This window comes from Mandrillus leucophaeus, unplaced genomic scaffold (assembly GCF_000951045.1).
Source record: "Mandrillus leucophaeus isolate KB7577 unplaced genomic scaffold, Mleu.le_1.0 Scaffold164, whole genome shotgun sequence".
NCBI lineage: Eukaryota > Metazoa > Chordata > Mammalia > Primates > Cercopithecidae > Mandrillus > Mandrillus leucophaeus.
Window position 1 is genome coordinate 1,947,957 of NW_012101632.1, and position 23,326 is coordinate 1,971,282.

General features: G+C 54.8%; 1 protein-coding gene across 1 annotated transcript in view; it reads left to right on the top strand.

The window, feature by feature from the left end:
- Window positions 1-10,881: 10,881 nt before the first annotated feature.
- The window catches only part of ELN (elastin), a 41,331-nt gene continuing 28,886 nt past the window's right edge, over window positions 10,882-23,326 (top strand). The window contains exons 1-4 of the mRNA XM_011976362.1: window positions 10,882-11,378; window positions 18,351-18,401; window positions 19,218-19,247; window positions 20,681-20,713. Coding sequence (XP_011831752.1) covers window positions 11,297-11,378; window positions 18,351-18,401; window positions 19,218-19,247; window positions 20,681-20,713 — 196 coding nt within the window. The 5' untranslated portion in view covers window positions 10,882-11,296. The remainder of the gene's footprint in view (window positions 11,379-18,350; window positions 18,402-19,217; window positions 19,248-20,680; window positions 20,714-23,326) is intronic.

Consider the following 23,326-nt stretch of genomic DNA (forward strand, 5'->3'; position numbering starts at 1 on the left):
AAAGAGAGAGATTCCTTATTCCAGTCTGGGGAGCGTCAGAGTTCCTTGAATGCGTGAGCCTCTCCACCACCAGGAGGGGGAGCACAAAAATCCACATGAAGAAAGGATGGTGGCCCCCAACTTGCTGCCTGAATCCTAACAGGCGTTGGAACCAGCTCTCAGCCTGAAAACCACAGGCAGCTCAGAGCTTTTATGAATTCCAGGGCCTGGAGGAAGGGCTGGGGCCCTCAAAAGAGGCCGTGCAGCTGGCGACCCAGGAGAGAAGAGCTTTTTTTCCAAACGCTGGGGCCACCACGCTTTGGGAAGGGTGAGGGCGGGCAGGCCAACTCCTGGCTCCGGGGAGATTTAAAATGCTCTGTATCAACGTAGATCATAGACCTAATTGTGAAAGGTAAAACTATAATGCTTCCAAAAAAAAGCATAAGAGATTATCTTCATGACCTTCGGATGGGTACAGATTTCTTAAACAGGACAGACAAAGCACTAACCCCCAGAGAAAAGACAGATACCTTTGACTTTGTTAAAATCAAGGAATTGTAGTCATCAAAAGACAGCATTCAAAGTAAGGCAAGCCAAGCCGGGCACGGTAGCCCACACTCATAATCCCAGTGTCCTGAGAGGCCAAGGTGGGAGGATCGCTTGAAGCCAGGAGTTCAAGGCCAACCTGGGCAACATAGCAAGACCCCCATCTCTACAAACAATCAAAATAAACATAAATAAAGGCAAGCCAAAGATTGAGATAAAATCTTTCTAAAACATACAGCTAACTGGAGAATTGTATCAACATAAAGAACTCCACGAATCAGTAAGGAAATATCAATCCCATTTTCAAAAATGTGCATAAGACGTAAAAAGTCACTTCACAAACAAGGATAATCAAATGCCCAAGAAGCGTGTGAGAAAGTGTGTGCCACAGTGAAACCCCGTCTCTACTAAAAATACAAAAAAAGTAGCCAGGCGAGGTGGCGGGCGCCTGTAGTCCCAGCTACTTGGGAGGCTGAGGCAGGAGAATGATGTAAACCCGAGAGGCGGAGCTTGCAGTGAGCCAAGATCACGCCACTGCACTCCAGCCTGGGCAACAGAGAGAGATTCCGTCTCAAAAAAAAAATAAAGAAAGAAAAGAAAGTGTGTGTCATCATTACTCATCAGGGAAATTAAAGTTAAAATCACACTGGGAGCCCAATGCGGATGCTCCCACCTGTAATCTCAGCACTTTGGGAGGCCAAGGTGGGAGGATCACTTGAGGCCAGAAGTTTGAGACCAGCCTGGGCAACATAGTGAGACCTCAACTCCGAAAAATTTAAAAAGTAGCCGGGTGTGGTGGTGCACACCTGTAATCCCAGTTACTCAGGAGACTGAGTTGGGAGGATCACCTGAGCCCGGGAGGCTGAGGCTGCAGTGAGCTATGATAGCACCACTGCACTGCAGCCTGGATAACAGAGCAAGAACCTGTCTCAAAAATAAATAAAATACTCTTATGAGTTGCATTAGCAGTTGCGTGAGCAGATGTTATCTGGCAAGTCAACACGACAACACGCACACACAGTGCCACACATCCACAGATACGCTGACACAGAGACACACACAGACACACTCACCCTCACTGCTATGTCCCCAGCAGGCTTCATTCTCCTCCTCTGGGAGGGGCAGGGGACAGCAGGAAGACTATCCAGGCTGCCCCGTTGATTTCAAGGATGGTAGCACAAGGCAGAGAAAAGCACTGTCTGCCCAGAGCCGAAAGCCAAAACCTGCACGAGGGGCCGCGGGGACCACCCCGTTGAGCATGCTTCCTCCTCTGGGAGCTGGAAGGAGAGCTCAGGCAGCTGAATCTCCTCTGGATAAACAATGTAATGCAAACCCAGGTAACGAGAGCCTCAGACCCTGCAGGAGTAGACCCCGGGGTGCAGAGAAAGATCCAGACAGGAACATGTGGAGATGGACAGAGAGGGAGACAGAGATGCAGAGAGGGGTGGAGGCCGGTGCGGTGGCTCATGCCTCTAATCCCAGCCCTCTGGGAGGCCGAGGTGGGCGGATCACTTGAGGTCAGGAGTTCAAGACCAGCCTGGCCAATGTGGTAAAATCCTGTCTCTACTAAAAATACAAAAATTAGCCGGGCATGGTGGTAGGCACCTGTAATCCCAGCTACTCAGGAGGCTGAGGCAGGAGAATTGCTTGAATCTGGGAGGTGGAGGTTGCAGTGAGTGGAGATTGTGCCACTGCACTCCAGCCTGGGCGACAACCTGGGCGAGAGAGTGAGGCTCCATCTAAAAAAACAAACTAAAAAAAAAAAAAAAAAACCAGAAAAAGAAAAAAGATTGAGGGGGATAATAGCACCACCCTGTTTGTCTGGATATTAAACCAGTTATTGTGATAGAGGCCCCTAGCATGGCGCCTGACAATGGGAAGGAGGGCAGTTCAGGCTGAAAGCTAAAGCCATTTCTCGCCTCCTCCAGGAAGCCCTCCTGGACTGCACCATCTGGCACTGCTTCTGCATGACTCCCCGCCCTAATCCACATTATCACTTTCGGGTGTTTTTTTGTTTTGTTTTTTTTAAATACCCGTGAATTCCCATACACAGTTCAGGGTAGGGGAACCAGGGCTCCCACCAATCTGGGCTGATGGAAGAAGGGTAGGTAGCCCAGCCTGAACCAAAGAAAGGGCCGGGGACAATCACATGCCCCTTGCCGGGCATCATACCCAGACCACCTAGTAACACAGTGTGACCAGGAAGGACCTCTTGAGAAGTCAGTGCAGGTGGGGGCTTTTCTCCTAACCAGGATATTTTGAATATGGTTCTGGGAGGGGCTCCCAACTCCGGAAACCCACCCTTCCAGCCCAGGCACAAACCTAAACCAGAGAGGTTTGCTTTCAGGAGAGGGCAAGGGAAGGTTTGCAGTGAGCGTGCTGATGGTTGAGAAAGGAATCAGGGCATCTGCAGGTCTTAGCTCCAGAATATTCCCTTACTGCACTTGGGGCTGGGAGGAAGGAGGAGGCCGCTCCCTCTCCCAGGTTCCCACAAGTCTTCTGTTATGGACTGAATTGTGTCACCCCAAACTTCACATGTTGAAGTCCTCTGAGTCCCCCAGGACCTCATAATGTGACTATATTTGGAGACAGGGTCTTTTTTTTTTTTTTTTTTTTGAGACAGTCTCATTCTGTTGCCCAGGCTGGAGTGCAGCAGCGCGATCTCAATCTCAGCCTCCCAAGTAGCTGAGATTACAGTTGTGCACCACCTTGCCCGGCTAATCTTTGTATTTTGGATAGAGACAAGGTTTTGCCATGTTGGCCAGGCTGGTCTCAAACTCCTGACCTAAAGCAATGCACCTGCCGTGGCTTCCCAAAGTGCTGGGGTTACAGGCGTGAGCCACTATGCCTGGTCCCGTCCTCGGGATTCTGAGAACCTGAACCAGTTGATTGTCCCCCTGGGAGTCTGGAGGGCTTATGGGGTCAGGAGCAGACATGGCCCCATCTGAGAACCATGACCCCACCTGTGATCCAAGCTGGGGGCCCAAGACCCTGGCACCCAGCTCTTATCTGCTTGGCAGGGGCCTGATCTGTGACCACCAAGGGGGCTGGGGAGGTGTATAGCAATAGGCGTCTCCCCCCATCCCTACTCATTTTTTTCACTCACACATTCATTCACTCAGCTGCATTGCAGATGCTTGCTATAGGAATGACAATAGCCCTCAGGGTAGACGGAGAGAATGATGTGTAAATAGTCATGGCAACCATGCCTTTTAGACTTTTTGACAGTGCTGAGCAGAAAAAACAATTCGTCACGATCCAGTACACACATGCAAACACATAAACTTAAACAAAGGTGCAGGCCAGGCGCTGTGGCTCATGACTGTAATCATGCTGAGGCGGGAGGATCGCTTGAGGCCAGGAGTTTGAGACCAGCCTGAGTAACATAGTGAGACCCTGTTCCTATCTTTTTTTAATTAATTACTTTAAAAAATTAGCCAGGTGTGGTGAAATGCACCTGCAGTCCCAGCTACTCAGGAGGATCACTTGAGTCCAGGATTTGAGGCTGCAGTGAGTTATGATCATGCCACTGCACTCCAGCCTGGATAACAGAGCAAGACCCTGTCTCAAAAGATAAAAGAAAGAAGGAAAAAGAAAAAGCGCGAGAGATAGTGTTGAATTTGATCACTTGCATTTAGTCTATTCTGTTCTTTTCTATTCTATTTAACTCCATTCTGTTCTATGACATTCCATCCCATCTGAAAATCCTGTTCCTGGCAGGGCGCGGTGGCTCATGCCTGTAATACCAGCACTTTGGGTGGCCGAGGTGGGAGGATCGCTTGAGGCCAGGAGTTCGAGACCAGCTTGAGCAACATGGTAAAACCCCGTCTCTACCAAAAAATACAAAACTAAGCTGGGCACAGTGGTTCCTGCCTATAATCCCGGTCACTCGGAAGGCTGAGGTGGGAGAGTCGCTTGAACCCGGGAGGCAGAGGTTGCAGTGAGCTGAGTCTGGGTGACAGGGTGAAACCCTGTCTCTAAATAAATAAATAGATAAATAAATAAATAAATGAAAATGTCATTCCTGGCCCACTAAAGTGATTTCAAGCCCCACTAATGGGTCACGACCTGAAATTTGAAAGGTGCTGATTGAGTGAAAGTCCTTCATAGGAGTTCTGAGATGGCCTGGGCCGAGTAGGAAGGACCAGCGTCCTCTGAGAGTCTGTTACTGGCGGGCTTTAAGCAGGGCGGGGACACGTGGGGTCTGTGCTCTCAGAAGCTCCCTGCAGGCAGCCGTGTGGGTGGGCAGGAGGACAAAGGCTGGGTGCCTGGTCAGGGCTGCCTTCGGCCTGCCTGCTTTTGCATACACCACCGGAAAGCAACAAGCAACTCCCTTTGAGAGACAGGAACGGGATTTAGCTCCAGCACCAACTCCTCCAGGAAGCCTTCCTGATTGCCTCCCCTCCTGGAGGCTCTGACCCTCCGTTCCCAGGACTGCAGGTGCTGGTGTCCTCTATGCCTGTCGCCCCTCCCCAAACCTGAGCAGGCCACTCAGGAATGTGGAGAACAGAATGAACAAGGGAGCGGATCACCCCAGGCCCAGCGGGAGCCCCTGGCCCAGCCTCGCCTGCCTCCCACCCAGCATCCTGGCAGCTGCCCTGCCCGCCCTGCGGGACCCGCCTGGCGCCACAGGGATCAGGCCAGCTGAGGGTTCCGGGCATGGGTGGAGGGCTCTGCCCAGGGCGGGGAGCAGCCGAACGTGGTGTGGGGATGGAGACGGGCAAAACCAGGAGGAAGAGAGCTCCCCCGGCTCAGGCGCTTGGAAAGGCTCCTGAGCACGGAGGGCTACGGGAGGCCAGGGAGATAAGGGCTCCAGGGAGGGCGCTCGGGGTGGGGTGAGAGCCGCAGCAGCTCTGCCCACCGGTTCCTAGAGCCAGCTCAGGGGAGCAGGCAGCTCAGCCCTGGGTCCCACGACGTGCCCAGCCCAGGGAAGAGAAGGCTTTGCTTTCCAGGTGCTGAGCCGAACTTGCGGCAGAGATCATCGCTCTACCCTAGAGCAGTGTGGCTGGGGGAGGGACATACTCTAGAGGCTTGAGCGCCGGGTCACAGCGCTTTCGGGTGACCTTGCGCCGGTCACGCGTTTCCTCAAGGATCTGTTTCCTCACCTGTGTGGCAGGATAGTTGATTGAGTCATGAATATCTGTGCTTATCCACCCTGTAACCCTCCCCTCTTGCCACTTCCCAAGCAAAGCCCCAAGTTGCAAGAAAAAGCCGCCGGAAGTCATCTTTGAGATGAGAGTGAGTATCTTAGATTGGGAGCATCTCCTGCCAGCCCGGAGATGACAGAATGTCCTGCAGGCCACTACCTTGGAAGCGCCTCTGGAGGTGGTCCAGCCCCGAGCTTCCCAGCCTCAGACTCCAGCACAGTCTTGGGGTGCACAGGAGCACACAGGTTCCAACAAGGGGGTCAGGGAGTCAGGGCCCCTACTATCTCCAGGCTCTAAGATAGCTGGATTTTGGTGGGGGGTGGAAGTGGGGGAAGACAGATCCAGCAACTGGGATGGAATTCACTGCCACCCACCTGTGTGACATTGACTTAAATTAAACAGATCTAAGGCAGACACCAAGATGCTCTTTCGGGTAGTGCCGAGTTCATAGACAGGGCTCCTAACCCTTCTGCTTGTTAACCGGGATAATAATATCCCCAGTGGAAAATGGAAGTGTGCTTTGTAAACGGTCAAGTGTCAAGCAAACAAGAGGCGTGCTCTGGACTCCTCCATCCCGGGTCCCATGGGAAGAGGGTGCACAGAGCTGGGCCGACTCACAATGTTTCCCTCCAGATGGCAACAGACAGCCCGTCAGGCACTGTAGGAACAGCACAGGGCAGAACAGCCCGTCCGGGACACCCACCTCCCCACCCCCGGCTCACACTGGCCAAAGATCCAGACTGACAAATGACTCAGACACGCAAACACCCGGGCTAAGAGGAAACAAGGCATGGCCTGGAGGTTGCGGGGGGCAGAACTCACAAGGATGGGGTTTCCTCTTATGCCTGCCTCTCCACCCAGCCATGATCAGTGGCCTGAAATGGTGTCATGGACCCCCCTCCCATATTTAAGCACTTGCTGTATACCAAATTCTTACAGATACGTTTGTACTCTTCAATGGTTATGAAGATCGCTGTCTTCATAGGACGAAACCAGGGATTCTAGGGGTTAATTACTGTCGATGCCACTATACGTCGTTATTATTAGATAATCTGGCCAAACTCATACCCTAATCAATATCAGTCCCCATCACAACCACAACAATGACTGCCGACCCTTCCGAACCCAGTCCCAGCCTGGGGGGTTGCAGAAGCACCGCATTCCAGAATTTCAGCCTCCATCCCACAACGTCCAACGCACCCCTCGAAGCACAGCCTATCCTTCTTTTGGGCTGACTCTGTGTGATGAAGGCACACCCAGCAAATGGCCCAGACCCACAGGCATTCAATCTATTTTCGGCTGTAGCCCCTTTACCTGTGACACCTGTGCCCGCGCCAGACCCCTTTCTTTCCTGGCCGTCCGTCTGAGGGGTCCCTGGTGGCCTCTGGAAAGAGAGGAGCTTCAGAAGTCGCTTTCATTTTCCAGCTGAGGTGCTGGCTCTGGGCCGATGCTGCCGGGCACCCCACAATAGGTAGCCGCCCTCTCTGGCTCGGTCACCAGCACGAAGGCAGGGCCTCTCCTTTGGGGCTGCTTGTCACGGGTGCCCCTTGCCAGCCTCCAAGGACATCCCTCCTTCTCTGTCCCTCTGTCCCTCTGCCCTGTCCTCAAGCCTCGTCTCACTTTGAACCTCTGCATAGCAGGATCCAGATTCCCCTCCAAGTGCATCAGAACTAAGGCTAGCTCTGGCTGGGCACGGTGGCTCACGCCTGTAATCCCAGCATTTTTGGGAAGTCGAGGCGGGAGGATTACCTGAGGTCAGGAGTTCAAGACCAGCCTGGCTAAAACAGAGAAACCCCATCTCTACTAAAAATACAAAAATTAGCCGGGCGTGGTGGCACATGCCTGTCATCCCAGCTACTCAGGAGGCTGAGGCAGGAGAATTGCTTGAACCTGGGGGGCCGGAGGTTGCAGTGAGCCAAGATCGCGTCACTGCACTCCAGCCTGGGCAACAGAGAAGGACTCTCTCTCAAAAAACAAAACAAACAACCAAAGAAGAACTAAGGCGGGCTCATCTCACCAGTCCTCTTATGGTCTAAACCAGCGCTGTCCCCGTGGCAGCTGCTGGCCACGTGTGGCTAATGGAGCACTTGAAATGTGACAAGTCCAAACTGAGACGCACCCTCGATGCAAAATACACACCAGTTTTAAGACCTAGTGCAAAAAATAATGCAAAATATCTCAATATTTTTTATTTTGATTACATGTTGAAAAGGATTATACTTTAGATATGTTGTGTTAAATATATTACTAAGAATAGTTTTACTTATGTTTTCTTTTATTTCATATGGCTACTAGTAAATTTAAGATCATAGGAGGGGATGGACGCAGTGACTCACACCTGTAATCCCAGCATGTTGGGAGGCCAAGGCAGGCGGACCACCTGAGGTCAGGAGTTTGAGACCAGCCTGGCCAACATGGTGAAATCCCATCTCTACTAAAAATACAAAAATTAGCTGGGCGTGGTGGTGGGTGCCTGTAATCCCAGCTACTTGAGAGGCTGAGGCGGGAGAATCCCTTGAGCCCGGAAGGCGGAGATTGCAGTAAGCTGAGATCGTGCCACTGCACTCTAGCCTGGGCGACACAGCAAGACTCCGTCTCAAAAAAAAAAAGAAAAAAGAAATCTGAACTTTGTCTGGATAGCGACTGAGGGTGTCTGAGCAAAGCAATGACGTTCACAGAGCCATCCAGAGACTGGGAACTCTGTCCTTCCAAAATGGGTGCACCCACAGGAGCTGGAAGACAGAGATGGCCTGTGGGTGACTCATCTGGTTGCCCCTTGCTGGCACTGAGCCAGGCAACAAGTGGGCAAGGCTTGTCAACGATAACTGCAAGATCAGCGATCACCAGGCAGCCAGGTGCACCCGGTAGCCCTCTGTGGGCAATTCCGCATGTATGACCTTATTTAGTCATACAGGTAGGCAAGGAGGTGATATTAAGCAGTTGAGCACTGATGGGTCTTGAATGGACAAGTAAATGAATGAATGAATGAATGAATGAATGGTGGCCGATGACTGTCATCTCCAGTCCTTACTTTATGTATTGCATGCATCAGACTACACGGCGTTGTGTGTATGTTCGTGGAGCTCCTGCAGCGAGCAGAGGCTGCTAAGCAGGAGCAGCACACAGGCTGGGGGCAGGACACAGGGCCCCAGGCCTCGGGGGAGAGGTCTGTTCCAGCCACCTCAAGTCTATTCCTGCGAGTGCCCCTCCACACCCCTCCTGGATCCCCCCCCCACTGCAAGCTCTCTCCCACTGGCTCCGGACTCTCTCCCCGTCCTGGAATTAATAAAGACTCTGTGCAGACTGCGGTTTGCAAGTCTGAAAGCTGGTTCCTGCCCACGTCACTGCCTCGAGAGGAGAGGGGTCCAGCTCCCCACAGTACCCCCTGCCTTCCTCCTTCCCAGGAAGCGGAAGGCACGCAGATACAGCACTGACTTCCCCTCCCCTGCAGTAGGCACATCCCAGGCATCGGGCTTCAGACCCTGTCCCTGAGCAGCCCCTACCCCTACCCACAAAGAGTGGCTTGGGGGGGACTTTCACCCCAGCATAATCTCCATCAGCTTACCCTCAAAGTACCCCCAAATAAACACATACCATAAGTAAGAGCTGTACACTGGCTGTGTGTGCACATCTTCAAGATCATTCACAATTCTCCGGGCACGCCCCTACCTGCCAAAATTCCAGAGCTGCTCCCTCCAAAGACCCAGGGAAAGGGAAGGGTTTGTCCAGGGTCCCGGAGTGGCCCCATATAGACCGAAGCCTGATAGCTGTCCTAGAAGCAGAACACTTGCCGAGCAAGTGATGGCAATCGTGGTATTGACACCAGTCCTGGTACCAGCTGAACACAGAGCATTTTTGATCTAGCAGAAAAGCAGGACCGTGTTGTATTTGTCTTTGCGATAATCTCTTAGCTAGGAATACTGATCACCTGTAGACAGATGAGGAAACTGTCGCTCTGCGGAGAGATTATCCCACCAGAAAGGCTAGAGCCAGAAATTTACTTTTAGGTCCACCAATGCCTGCCTTTGACCAAGGCCAGCATTTGACCTTTCCACGCCGGGCCACCCCTGCTGGCACCCCAGACTGCCACAGTGCTCCTGCCTGCACAAGGGGCCTTTAACTCATCCCTTGGAGCCATCGTGGTGCAGAGAAAAGCCCACAGGGCATGTGGCTTCCATGCTGTCCCCTGACCGGCTGTGACCTAGGACAAGGGACAAGTTTCCCTCTCCTATTCTCTAGGTCTCACATTTCTTCTCCACTAGCAGTAGTGGGAAGTGAGGGCTGGGGGACATGACCCTCCCCTGTTCCATCCCACACTCCAAACCCAAAAATTCCCCAGAGTCCCCATCCAGCTCAGTCCTGGGGGCAGAAATGCAGAGTTCTCCAGGAATGTGGTCCCAGCTGTTTCAGTGCAGGCTGCCCCCTCCTGGCCAGCAGAGGAACGCCAGCCTTCCCAGAGGGGACCGGGAGAACAGCAGTCCAGAAGCTCCCAGGCTGGTCTGGGCGCTAGCTGCGCGCAGCGTGGGGATGGGAGGTGGCCCAGTGATAATGGGAAGCTGGGCTGCCTCTCAGTCTGCCGGGGCTCCCACCTCCCTGTTCCCCCACAGAGCACCTGGGGATCCAGGCTGATTTTTGCCAGACCCTGAGACCTGCTTGGGGCTGGGTATAGAGCTGTGAGCTTGACCCATGCAGAAGAGAACCCTGTGTGTCAGGATCCTCCATGTGCCCCAGATGCCCCTGGAGACAGCACCAACATGGCATTAATTCCCAGGCCATTCCCCTGCCTCTAGCCCCCTGGCCTCTGCAGGCATCCACCCCAGACCCGCCCAACACCTCCTCCCCAGCTTCAGGTGGGAGGCTGAGATCTTGGCCCCTGCAGAATGCAGCCCTGTCCAGGGTCCCCTACCTCCCCCCAGATCCCTCCCAGAGCCATACCAACCCAATCCTACCTTCCAGACCATTCAACCTGCAGCCCCCCGACCTCTACAGACATAGCACCCCCTGAGTCCCCAGAGCTGCCCAATAGCTCCCCTCCCCAGCTGTGGGCAGAACCTGTCTCTAGCCAGGCCTGGGGGTGTTGGGGAGTCTGGAGGGCCGGGGTGGGGGCTGAGGCGCGGGACAGCTGGCCCGTGTCCCCACACTGGGCCCGGGGCCCAGCCGGAGGGGCGGGGGCCTGGCCACTCGGGCCTTGGCTGGGGCTGGGATTTTTGGCCTGGCCGCCAGGCCCTCCCTCCTGCTTCCTCTCCCGAGGGCTGTCCTGGCAGAGGCCCCCCTCGCTCTTTCTGGCGGGAACAGGGCCAGCAGCGAAAGAACAGTCGCAGAGGGAAAGCGGGAAAGAGATGGGGGAAAGTGTGTGTGTGTGAGTGTGCGCTTGTGTGCATGTGTGTGCGTGTGTGTGTCAAGGAAAAAAGCTCGCAGTCCAGCAGCCCGGGCCTGGGAGGCTTGTGAGCTGGGCCTTTCGTAATTGTCCCCTCCCCGCGGCCCCCTCCCCCAGGCCTCCCCCCTCTCCTGCCCTCCCGCCCGCCCTCTCTCCCTCCCTCCTTCCCTCGCAGCCGACGAGGCAGCAATTAGGCTTGGGGGATAAAACGAGGTGCGGAGAGCGGGCTGGGGCATTTCTCCCCGAGATGGCGGGTCTGACGGCGGCGGCCCCGCGGCCCGGAGTCCTCCTGCTCCTGCTGTCCATCCTCCACCCCTCTCGGCCTGGAGGTAAGGGCCCCTCGCCCCTGTCCGCAGCGGGCCCTTTGGGCCAGGTGACTGGACGCACAAGGGGGAGACCTTCATCCCTGGGAACTCCAAGGGGTCCCAGGTGGGAGCCCCTCAGCCACTGGGTCCTTGGAACTGCCCCTCCCAGGAGCCAGCCGTGTGCCCAGGAGGAACCTGTCAAACAGACACCCTCAGAATAGTCCCAACCCGGCATCCAGCTTTGCTGCCCTGCGAGGCTGAGGGGGCCCCTACTCAGATGCCCGGGTGCCCGCCCCGTAGGGGGATCAGAGCATCCTGGGGGAGGGCCCAGCAGGAACCCCTGGGTCTGGAGACATCACAGTCTGCACACCTGTGAACACAGCTGGGGTGCACACCAGCCCTGGGGACAGGGAACCTGGGCTGATGCCAGCTCAACCGCAGTGAGCTGTGTGACCTCAGCAGGTTCCTTGATCCCTGGGAAGTCGGGATCCCCCGTGAGGAAGGCCAGGGCTCCGCTTAGGATGGGTTTGCAGGTTGGGAAGCTGCTGCTGTGTTCTCCCTGCTGAGGCGGGCGGGGACTCCTGGTATGCATTTGTGTGTGTGTGTGTGTGTGTGTGTGTGTGTGTGTGTGCAGGAACGAGCGTGCTGTGTGCTCATATATGTATATGTGCATGCACAGGTGTGCACGTGTGCAGATGCCCGGCTGTGTCACTGAACAGGGGAAGGGATTTCTGGAAAGGTACATATGTCTGCTCACAGGTTCATCCTTAGACAGGGGTATGCGTATATTTGGAGGAGGTATATGGAGCCGCTCCTTAGTATGTGCAAAAGTCTGCCACCTGACAGACATGTACACATGTAGACACGGGCGATCTGGCATCCAGGTGTGGTACTGGTGTGGACTGTCACTGTGTGTGTTACGGAGTGGGTGCATCCGTGTGTGTGAATGTGTGAGCGATGTGGCATGCAAGCGTGGAAAGGCGGGCTGGAGAAGGTGTCTGTCTCCTGGCAGAGGCAGGGTGGCTGTGACAGAGGCTGGAGTGGATCCTGGGGCACTGCTGGGCCATCTGCTGTGTGCCCCAACCCAGGCACAGTTGGTTATGGGGTTTGAGGGTGCCCCCTGTGGGGCTGCTGTGCCGCGGCCAACGGGGGAGCACTGAAGATGCTCCCCTGGCATGGGAAAAAGGAGGGCATTTGGTAGGGGTGCCTGGGTGGGGTCTGGTTTCCTTGGGAGTCCTCCTTGCCATGAGAACCAGGCATCGAGTGGGGGGCAGGAGGGCCACAGGGCGGAGTCAGGGGCCGGGGCAGGAGCTGCAGCTGTTTCCGTGAGATTGAACAGCTTCCCGTGCAGTGTCCGCTGCTGGACCTGGACGGGGCCAAGGGACGTGGGTACCCACAGGCGGGGCCCAGCAGGGGCAACGAGCCAGGGCCTGAAAGTGGCAACCCCGGGTCCATCTCAGCCTTCTCCCCAGGTGTAGCCCCCAAACACCCAGCCACCCTCCTTCCCAGATGGGGCCACCCCCTATAGGGCGGCAGCTCATCATCAAGGAACCTTGAGAATTAGAAATTATTATCATCACTTGACAAACAAGGAAACTGAGGCTCCGGCAGGCTAAGGTAGTCCCTGGGGGTCAGTATCAGCCAACTCTCTGCCCCAGGTCAAAGGGCGAGAGGGTTAGGAGTGAGCTAGCAGGCAACATTTGGGGAGGGGAAGGCTTGGGGCTGAGTCCTTTAAAGCGACCGTGACCTAGGCAGAATCAGCTCTCTCCTTGTGTCCTCAGTGACACTGCTAAACGCCCAGCTGGCCTCGCACTTTGCAGAGATCAATCTCAGCTCTGTCCCAGGTGGCTGGACTTGCTAGGTCCAAATAAGGGGTGTGTGAACTGATGAGCTCTTGTGGGGTTTTGCACAGAAGTGCTACTGAAGTCTGCAGAGGTCGGTGAGCCAACACGAGGAGTGAGGCGCTCGGTCACACGCTCACTGCCACTCACCTGGCTGTCCTGGGGGACCCTGGCTTCTCCCTCAAGGAGGAGGGTGTCACTTACGCAAGTTCAGCGGCTCCAAGGAAGGGACCCTGTTGCGGGAGTGGGGGAGCAGGAGGAGGGGACAAGCGGCCCAGCCCCCAGGCTGTTTCAAAAGTGACCATGAGAAATTAACCCAGGGATAATTCTTTCCCATCCCCCAGAAATAGTATCAGGAATTTGGTTTTTGGTTTTGGTTTTGTTTTCCCTGATTTCCGAACTGAAGATGGTTTGGAACAGAGCTTTCCTTTTCTTTTATTTTTCTTTTTTCTTTTTCTTTTTTACTTTTTTTATTTTTTTAAACTGAGATAGGGTCTCGCTGTGTTGTCCAAGCTGGTCTGAATTCCTGGGCTCAAGTGATCCTCCCACCTCGGCCTCCCAAAGTGCTTGGATTACAGGCATGAACCACTGCCTCTTTTTAAATATTTTTTTAATTATTTTTTTCCCGTCCTTACGCAGGAACAGGGGTTTTCAACCTGGCTATCTATTAGACTTCCCACCCAAAAATCCCTGCTTGCTTCGGTTGGGGAGGGACCTGGACACAGACTTTTCAAGCTCCCCAGGTGACGATGGGTCGCCAGAGCCAAGAAGCACTGGTTTAGAGGTTGATTCCGCTCCGTGTGTCTGCTGAGGCCCTGGCATGAGGGCAAATGTGCCCTGTGTGGGAGGGGACACAGTCACCCAGTGGAGGACAGCTTGTTTTTGAAAACCCTTGGCAGCCTTCTGCATGCAAACAACAAACAGCTTGGTGTGGTCTTATCTGCTCCCCAAGTCAGTCCCCTGGACTTTGGTTTGGCAAAGCCCCCTGCCAAGGCCGGCTGGCCCCAGGCTCGCTCCCAAACAGGCTGCTTCCAACTCTTTGAACCTGGAGCCCAGGGCCCAGGCAAATGGCCCTACGTGTGACTTGGGGTCAGCTAGGGGTCCCAGACTAGGCACTTCAGCTCGCTGGTTCTCCGTTTCCCTGGCTGCAAAATGGAGAGAAACAGCCCTGCCTGAAGTATCTCCTAGAGCCAATGAGAGGTTCCAGCAATGTAATATCTGGGGAAAAAAATGCATCAAATAAAAGGACCGTGGGAATGGACATTTTTAAAATAATCTATTATCTTATTCAGAGTCTGCTAATTTGGGCTCATGGATCCTTGTAATTAGTGCACATTGCTAAGGTTTAATACTCCCTCTCGCTACTTACACCATGTTTTGTCTAGTGGAGAGGCAGCTAATGTGTAAATAGAGGTGCAATGATGAAAGAAGCAGACAGGACTGGGTTGGGGGTGGCCAGAAGGAGCCTTGGGAAATTCAGGAAGGCTTCCCGGCAGAAGTGACATTTGAGTTAGACCTAAGGAGAAAGGTAAATGGGGCCAGGTGCAGTGACTCATGCCTGTAATCCCAGCACTTTGGGAGGCCCACGTGGGCAGATTACTTGAGCCCAGGAGTTTGAGACCAGCTGGGCAACATAGGGAGGCCTCTATCTCTATTTAAAAAATAAATAAATGAACATTTAAAAATAAATAAATAAGAAAGAGAGGTAAATGTTGGAGGAGCTGTCCGTGGATGAGGGGTAAGTCCCAGACTACAGGCTCTGGCAGGCAGAACCGAAGAGACAGAAGAGCAGACTCTCAGTCGGAGGAAGTCCTGTCTGCAGTCAGTGCTGACAGTATCTGGAGGTGGTGATTTTCCTGTCATGGGAGGTATGCAAGCAGAACACGAAGGATGTTTGCGGAAGGAGGTCCAGCCCAGGCCAGAAGACTGTTATGATCCCTGAGAGTCTAGGATCGTGATTCTAAGATGCAAGAGACAAGTTCCACCCTGGGCTAGTCAGTGAAACATGCCAAAACCACATAAAACAAGACAAGTGTTCTCCAGGCCAACTGCTTAGGGCCAGCTGAGCAACACAGTCAGGGAGAGCCGTGGGCTCGGGAAAGGCAGGCAGGAGAGTCTGAGCTCAGCCCTGGTGCAGGGGTAGGGCTTGGACGGAGGCAAGGACATTCCTGGCAGGAGAAACGGCTTGTGCCAAGGAGTGGAGGGAGAAGTGAGGATGCCCTGTGGGGCCCGGGGAAGCGGCTGTTACCTTTTCAAAGCCCTTTCCAATTTCCAGCTGCTGTCTAATTTTATTCTCACCCCTCTCACTTGCAGAGAGGCAGGGATCCTTCGCAGCCCCTAAACCTTCTCCATTCCCTCATTGCAAAATGGGGATTAAAACCTCGGGCTCCCCAGGCTATCGCGGTTCAGGCGTGAAGTTTGGCAAACGCCACCATCATCAGGATCTGAATGGTGGGGGTGGACAGTGGGGACAGAGGAGATCTGGGGGAGGGGAAGCTAAGTCTTTCCCCCCAGAAAGTGCCTGGGGTGCAGGAGGGCAAAACCCCAGGAGAAAGGAAGTCGGGGTTCAGCCAGGCGCGGGGGCTCAACAAGCCCAAGGCAGGGGGACTCCCAGGGCAGACGGGGATGAAACAGGTTAGAGCCGGATTCACAGACAACCTCCCTGCCTCCCCTCTCCTTAATTCACCCATCATGTATTGAGTAACTACTGTATACCTGGCCCTGGACAACCGACTGTGCAGTGAAATGGGAAGAAAATGAAACGTAAGGGCCACTGTCTTTTTATTTTTGAGCAATTCCTGTGTGCCAGCTCCAGAAGAGGATATAGCCTGTTACTTGAACCCTTTTACAATTTGCAGCAACCTTGCAACCTTGCAGCAACCAAGTGATTATCTGCCCTGTGTCGCAGAAAAGGAAACTGATGTTCAGAGAGGTTGAGTGACTTGCCCAAGGTCACACAGATGGTAAGAAGCAGCGAAGCCAGAATTAGAAGCCAGAGGGGTGTGTTCTGAGCACTTTGCTCTTCCCCCCACCTCCACCACACTGTTCCCTGCAGTCTGCTCTGGAGCCGGAGAGTAGAGAGGAAGGGAGAGAGGGACATGAAGAAGGAGGGAGAGGGGGAGAAAGAGGAGGAAGGAGAGAGGCCAAGGCAGAGAAAGACACATAAGAGACTGTTAAGAGCTGGAGGCCGGAGCCAGGGAAGGCATCAGAGGCCCGAGGCGGGCCATGTGTGTGCTGGCAACGGATGACAGGACCCAAGTGCTCCTTCCCAGCAGGCCCAGCCCCCCTGGGGCCACCACTCCAACCCTTGAGGTTCTGACCAGATTACTCGCACACTTCAGGCCTGGATTGCAGTGCCTGAGGAGCCACAAGCCCTGAGAGGGGGTGGCGCCGGGGTCTTGGCACAGGCGGCTGTGACAGCTCCACAGCCCTGACCCTGCTGGGCTGCAGCTGAGGCTGACAGGGCCCTGGGGCCAGCAAGCCCAGCTGTGCAGCGTCGCCAGGCCTTGGAGGCCAGACGTCTGGCCGCAAGGCCTCCGTGAACACATTGCAGAGACACCATCCCCCAGCCACGCCCATGCCCCACGGGGCTCTCAGCTCCTTTCAGAAAAAGCAGTGAGGGAGGGCTGGGCTGGGGCTTTGGCAAGGTGGCTTGTCAAGCTCAGAGGGGGGCCTTCTGAGGTGGAGCCAAGGCCCCGGTTTGGGACCCTGTCTGTTGCCATGGTGATGGCTCAGGCAGGGTCTGGATCCAGCATCACAGCGTTCCCCAGTGAGAGCTTCACTGGTCCATGGGGACTGAACTCGTGATCCTGCCTGGCCGGTGAATTCGCTTTTCCTTAGGAAACTATTCACTGTGCTCATTCATGGCGTCCCCCTGCGGCCCCGGCGCCTCCTAAGACAGCCCGTGTCAGACGGCCAGAGCCCCACCCAAGCTCGGCTGCCCAGTGGCTGAGGACGCTGACCTCACGCCGTCCTATCAGTGTGGGAATGGCTGCATTTGTGCTGGCAGCTGCACCTCCTTAATGCTTGCTGTAGCAGCCCGGCCTGCCCTTCCCAAAGCTCTGGCCTCTACCCGGCAGCTCAGCTCAGGAAGAGAGTGGGCTGCCTGGTGAGAGGTGCTCAGACCCAGTGTTTTCCACCCCAGGCCCTCTCCCTGACTGCAGGGAGAACCAGGTAACACAGCAAGAACCATCATACTCCAAGGACTGGCAGCAGGGCACAGGGGCCTGTCATCCCAGCACTTTGGGAGGCCAAGGCAGGAGGATCACTTGAGCCCAGGAGTTCCAGACCAGCCTGGGCAACATACTGACACCTTGTCTTTACAAAAAAATGAATTAGCCAGGCATGGGGGTGCATGCCTATAGTCCCAGCTACTTGGGAGGCTGAGGCAGGAGAATCGCTTGAACCTGGGAGGAGGAAGTTGCAGTGAGCCGAGATCGTGCCACTGCACTCCAGCCTGGGTGACACAGCAAGACTCTGTCTCGAAAATAAAGGACTGGCCTGAGCTCGAATCCAGGCTCCGTCTCTTTCCAGCTGTGTGGCCCCAGGCATGTCCCTTAACCTCTCTGAACCTGATTTCACGTCTGTTAAAATGATAGTCTCTGGGAGTTGTGGCTCACACCTGTAATCCCAGCACTTTGGGAGGCCGAGGCAGGCAGATCACTTGAGGTCAGGGGTTCAAAACCAGCCTGCCCAACATAGTGAAACCCTATCTCTACTAAAAATACAGAAATTAGCTGTGCGTGGTGGCATGCATCTGTAATCCCAGCTACTCAGGAGGCTGAGGCAGGAGAATCGCTTGAACCGGGGAGGCGGAGGTTGCAGTGCGCTGAGATCCCGCCACGCTCTGCAGCCTGGGTAACAGGCCGAGACTGTCTGTCCCAAACAAAACAAAATGATGACAGTAAGCCCTGCCCTTCCAACTTCACGGGCCGATTTCAAAGAGCAAGAATGAGAACACACTTTGTAAACACAAAGTATACACTTTGTAAATTGCTCTGGAGACAAGCAATGTCATTATTGCCATCAGCATCATTCTTGTTTCCATGTAATTCTGGGTTTTGCCATTGAAAGTAATGGCAAAAACCACAGTTACTTTTGCACCAACCTAATAGTTCTGGCTCCTGGAGGACTGACTCTACCTGTTTCCTTCCAGGAGTCCCTGGGGCCATTCCTGGTGGAGTTCCTGGAGGAGTCTATTATCCAGGTAATGTACATGAAACTTCCACACACCCAAGTCATGCAGATGATGGTGATGTCCGTAATAGATGCACACTTTGACACTACAGAAGGTAGGAACATTGACACACCTACCGGAAGTCATGCCCACTTAAAATGCAATTAACAAGACACTGATTTACAGCTATTAAGAGCATACAGGCTGGACACGGTGGCTCACGCCTGTAATCTCAGCACTCTGGGAGGCAGAGAAAGGAGACTGCTTGAGGCCAGGAGTTTGAGACCAGCCTGAACAACATGGGGAGATCCCCCTCTCTACACACACACACACACGAAAATTAAAAATTTTAGCCATGTTCTATGTTGAGAAAAATGAAAATGCAGTATAGAAATTAAAAAAAAGAATTAGCTGGGCATGGTGGTGCATGCCTGTAGTCCTAGCTACTGGGGAGGCTGAGGCAGGAGGATCACTTGAGCCTAGGAGTTCAAGGCTGTGGTGAGCTATGATTGCACCACTGCACTGAAGTCTGGGTGACAGAGTAAAACCCTGTCTCTAAAAAGGAAAAGAAAAAAAAGAAAAGATAAATCGAAAGTAATACTTTCAATACTTAAAAAGTATTTGAGTGTACAGAAGTGACATGGAAGTGGGGAGAGACACCAGCACTCCCCCAGATACAAACTGGCACTGGACTGCTGGCCAAGCAGAAGAGAAAACTGAGGCTTGCAGAGGACAGGGCTTGCCCAAGGTCCCGTGTTAGGCAGGGGTGGATTCACCCATAGCTGGGGGTGGCAGCCGGCTTGCCTGGCAGGAATACTGATGCTCTCTCTCTCTCCCCGCCCACAGGGGCTGGTCTCGGAGGCCTTGGAGGAGGAGGTGAGCTCAGAAACCACACTTGTTCCTCACTGAAGGGGCCTGGGTTTCACCCGAGCCACACACATCCTCAGACCTGATAACCATAGGAGACCCAAGCATCGAGGACTCCCTCATTTCACAGACAGCGTCCAGGCGGGGGGAAGAGGCTTCCTTGAGAACCAGAACCCATTGGCCTTCCCAGTGCCTGCCCTAGACTTTATCCCTGGTGCTCTCTACCTTCCTTTCTTTTTTTTTTTTTTTTTTTCTGGAGGAGGGTAGGGCCGGGGGAGGGACAGAGTCTCATTCTGTCGCCCAGGCTGGAGTGCAGTGGCATGATCTAAGCTCACTGCAGCCTCTGCCTCCCAGGTTCAAGTGATTCTCCTCCCTCAGCCTCCCAATTAGCCAGGACTACAGGCGTGTGCCACCACGCCCAGCTTATTTTTGTATTTTTTCTAGAGACAGGGTTTCTTTTTTTTTTTTTTTTCTTTTGAGACGGAGTCTCACTCTGTCGCCCAGGCTGGAGCGTAGTGGCGCGATCTCTATAGCCTCGACCTCCTTGGCTCAAGCGATTCTCCCACCCCAGCCTCCCAAGTAGCAGGGACTACAGGTGCCCGCCACCACGCCCAGCTAACTTTTTGTCTTTTTTAGTAGAGAAGGGGTTTCACCGTGTTAGCCAGGATGGTATCGATCTCCTGACCTCGTGATCCACCCTCCTCGGCCTCCCAAAGTTCTGGGATTACAGGCGTGAGCCACCGCGCCCTGCCGATACAGGGTTTCATCATGTTGGCCAGGCTGGTCTCAAACTCCCAACCTCAAGCAATCTGCCTGCCTCGGCCTCTCAAAGTGCTGGGTTTATAGGCGTGAACCACCTTGCCCAGCCCCTTCCTATTTCTTTTGATCCTCAAAACCCTCCCTGCCAAGCCAGCTGAACAGGCACCATCATCCTTTTTTTTTGTTTTGAGACAAAGTCTTGCTCTTGTCACCCAGGCTGGAGTGCAGTGGAGCGATCTTGGCTCACTGCAACCTCCACCTCCCAGGTTCAGGTGATTCTCCTGCCTCAGCCTCCCGAGTAGCTGGGATTACAGGCACATGCCACCACGCCCGGCTAATTTTTATATTTTTAGTAGAGCAGGGTTTCACCATGTTGGCCAGGCTGGTCTCAAACTCCTGACCTCAGATGATCCGCCTGCCTCAGCCTCCCAAAGTGCTGGGATTACAGGCATGAGCCACCGCGCCCGGCCCATCATCCCATTTTGAGGCTGAGACTCTGGGGCTCAAAGAGTATAAACCATGAGTTAGAAGTAGAGCTAGGTTCCCAGGGGCTCCGTGTCTGAAGGGGAGGACCTGGGGCGTGAGATTCCACACTGCCCACACTTTCCCTGGGACGGGGGTTGGATAAGTAGTAGATGGATGAGCTGGGCACCCCCGTTCACTATCTTCTCGTCCATCTGCAGCGCTGGGGCCTGGAGGCAAACCTCTCAAGCCAGGTAAGACCCAAGGCCTCCGAGCACTGAGAGAGAGCGAGGGGGCTGGGGAGGGAGGAACCTACCCAACTGGGAAAGGGACAAGGAAGGTGGGAACAGGACAAGGAAGCCAACGGGCAGGAGGAAGGAGGGAGGTGTGGACACCGATTAGCCTCCCAAGGATGCGTAGGCCTGGGCCAGGTCCCAGGGCTTCCAGGAACAGGAGGCTGCAAGCAGCTCCACGTCCTCCCTGTGTGAGGGCGTCTAGCATCTACCCTACACGTGCTTGTGTGTGCACCCAGCTGTCCAGAAACTCCTCTCTGCAAAGGAGAGGCTGTCTCAGAGCCTCGGCACTAGAGGCAACGTCAGGGATTGCTCCAGTTCCAGTGGCCTCCAAGCCTTACATGACCCTTGGGAGCTCAGCCCCAGATCCTCAGCCCCAGACTTCCCCTGAGTGATCTCCTAGCCCTTGACCCCAGATCGCCCTGACCTTGATGCCATTCTGAGCCCTTCTCCTGACTCCAGACAGAGCACCGGTCTCAAGCTGAAGCTTAACCCCAGTCCAAGCCCTGAGCCTAACCCCAGGCTGAACCCTGACCCTGCTGGCCCTGCTGACCCTGGTCCCACAGGACCCCCAATCCTGGCCTCAGGCCAAGCCCTGACCCCAAGCCCAAGCTGAGCACAACCCTGGTCCCGGATAAGCTCCCCTCCTAATCTCAGGCCCCTTCCAGCTGTGTCCAGACCATGGAGTTTTCCAGTAAGAAGGTGTGGCCGGATCTATCCTGGCCTCACCCAAGGGATTGGGATCTGCCACGAGGGTCCACTCTCAGCTCTGGGGAATGCACCCCCAGGAAGGAGGGCGGGGCAGGTCCCTCCGGGAAATACTGGCGGATAAGGAGCAGGTGGAGGAAACAGCGTCTCTCTCCAGATTGATGGCCCCTCGGCATGAGACGCTCCACATGTGACTTTGGCCGCCCCACACCCTGAGCTGTGTTGCCCTGGCTCAGAAGCCCAAGTCTCCAAGACACAGTTTAGATGTCCAAGAGCTCTTATGAAATCCTGATCGTTGATAATCCAAGTGCAAATGAATCTTCAAGACCCAGATTCCCCTGCGCTGAAAGTCCATCTGGGTTGTGAAACACCGGGGCTGGGTCCAGGAGAGGCGGGAGAGTGGGGTGCCTGGGGTCTACAGGGCTCTGCAAGGCCAGGAGACCCTGGGGGCTTGCCACTTATCCCTGCCAGCACCTATACCCTGTCCTCCTGGAGTGGGTGAGAGTTCTTAGCAGGGTCTTTGATGGTGGAGAGAGGACAGGGGAGATGATAGTGGCACAGAGGTGCGGAGGTAGGTCTGTGCTTGGCATAGAAGACCCAAATTGAGGAGGCTGTGCCTGCAAAGCTGGAAGGTACATTCATTGATCCCACTAGCAGCAAGAGACACAGAGCAGGTTGTGGTTAAACACCGGAGGAAAGACAGACAACTCCCTGTGGAGTTCCAGGATGTGTAGTTGCGAAAGTGAAGCTTTTGTTAATGAAAGATTTAGGTTAGACTTCTGAAAGAACTTCCAGCTCAGGGTGAAGGAGTCAGTCCAAACTAAAGTCACAGCATCTCCTTCTGATAAAAAGGGCGCTGTTTCCAGGCAAGGGGCTGGATTCCATGACCTCCCCGAAGACTCAGGGCTACAAACGGGTTGGCAGAGCCCCCATGGCACCCCCAGGGAAGCCCCCACATCCGGGCTGCCTGGACGTCCGGGCCTGCCCAGGCAGAATGGAATGGGGCACAGGCAGCGCGTGTCATGCCTGGGAACAATTAATCCCTTGGTGACAGAGGGTGGGTGGCCTGGCAGCTGCTTTTCCACGTGGGCGCCACCGCGGGTCCAAGCTGGCCCCGCCCTGCCTCAGCTCTCAGCGGGGGACCGGGCAGCAGGGAGTCTGCAGGCCCCACACCCTGAGCACTAGCCAGAGGCCAGTCGCCCACTGAGAGGGTCACAGGCAAGGACAAGAAGGACCTGGGAGCACCCACTGTGCGCCCTGGGTAGGTTGCACACACTAGGTGCTTTCTGCACACATACTCACTGGTCCCAGGAAGGCAGGCGATATAATGGCCATTTTGTAGATGGTGAAAACTGAGCCTGATCGGAGAGGCAAATTAACCTGCTTGTGCTCATGGAGGCTGGGTAGCAGCAGCAGGGTCTGAATCTAGAACTCTCTGATTCCAGAAAGAAAGGAGGATGGGGCTGGCCAGGTCCCTGGACTCCCAGCTGTGGTCAGCCCGTCCCCACTTTCTCCTCCTTTCCGGGTGCTGGAATCCTTGGGGCATTTGGGGCAGGTGAGTGCAAAGGAAGGAGGGCAGGCAGAGGCAGAAGTGGTCAGGCCACAGGACAGGACGTTCAGGCTGGGATCATGGGAAAAAGGAAGATGGCTCCAGAGAAGCCACCTGTCCCCCACTGCAGTCCCAGCCTCTTCTCACTTCCTGTGCAGTCCTCAGCTTCCGCTGTCAGTCCCTCTGTGGACAGGTCTGAGCATGTCCCTTGCCCTCTCAGAGCTCAGGAAACAGGCCTGGCTTGAGAGAAGCGACTGCCAGAGCTGGTGGGGCAGGGCCCGAGTGCTGGGAAGTGACTTCTGCCTGATCACCAGGCG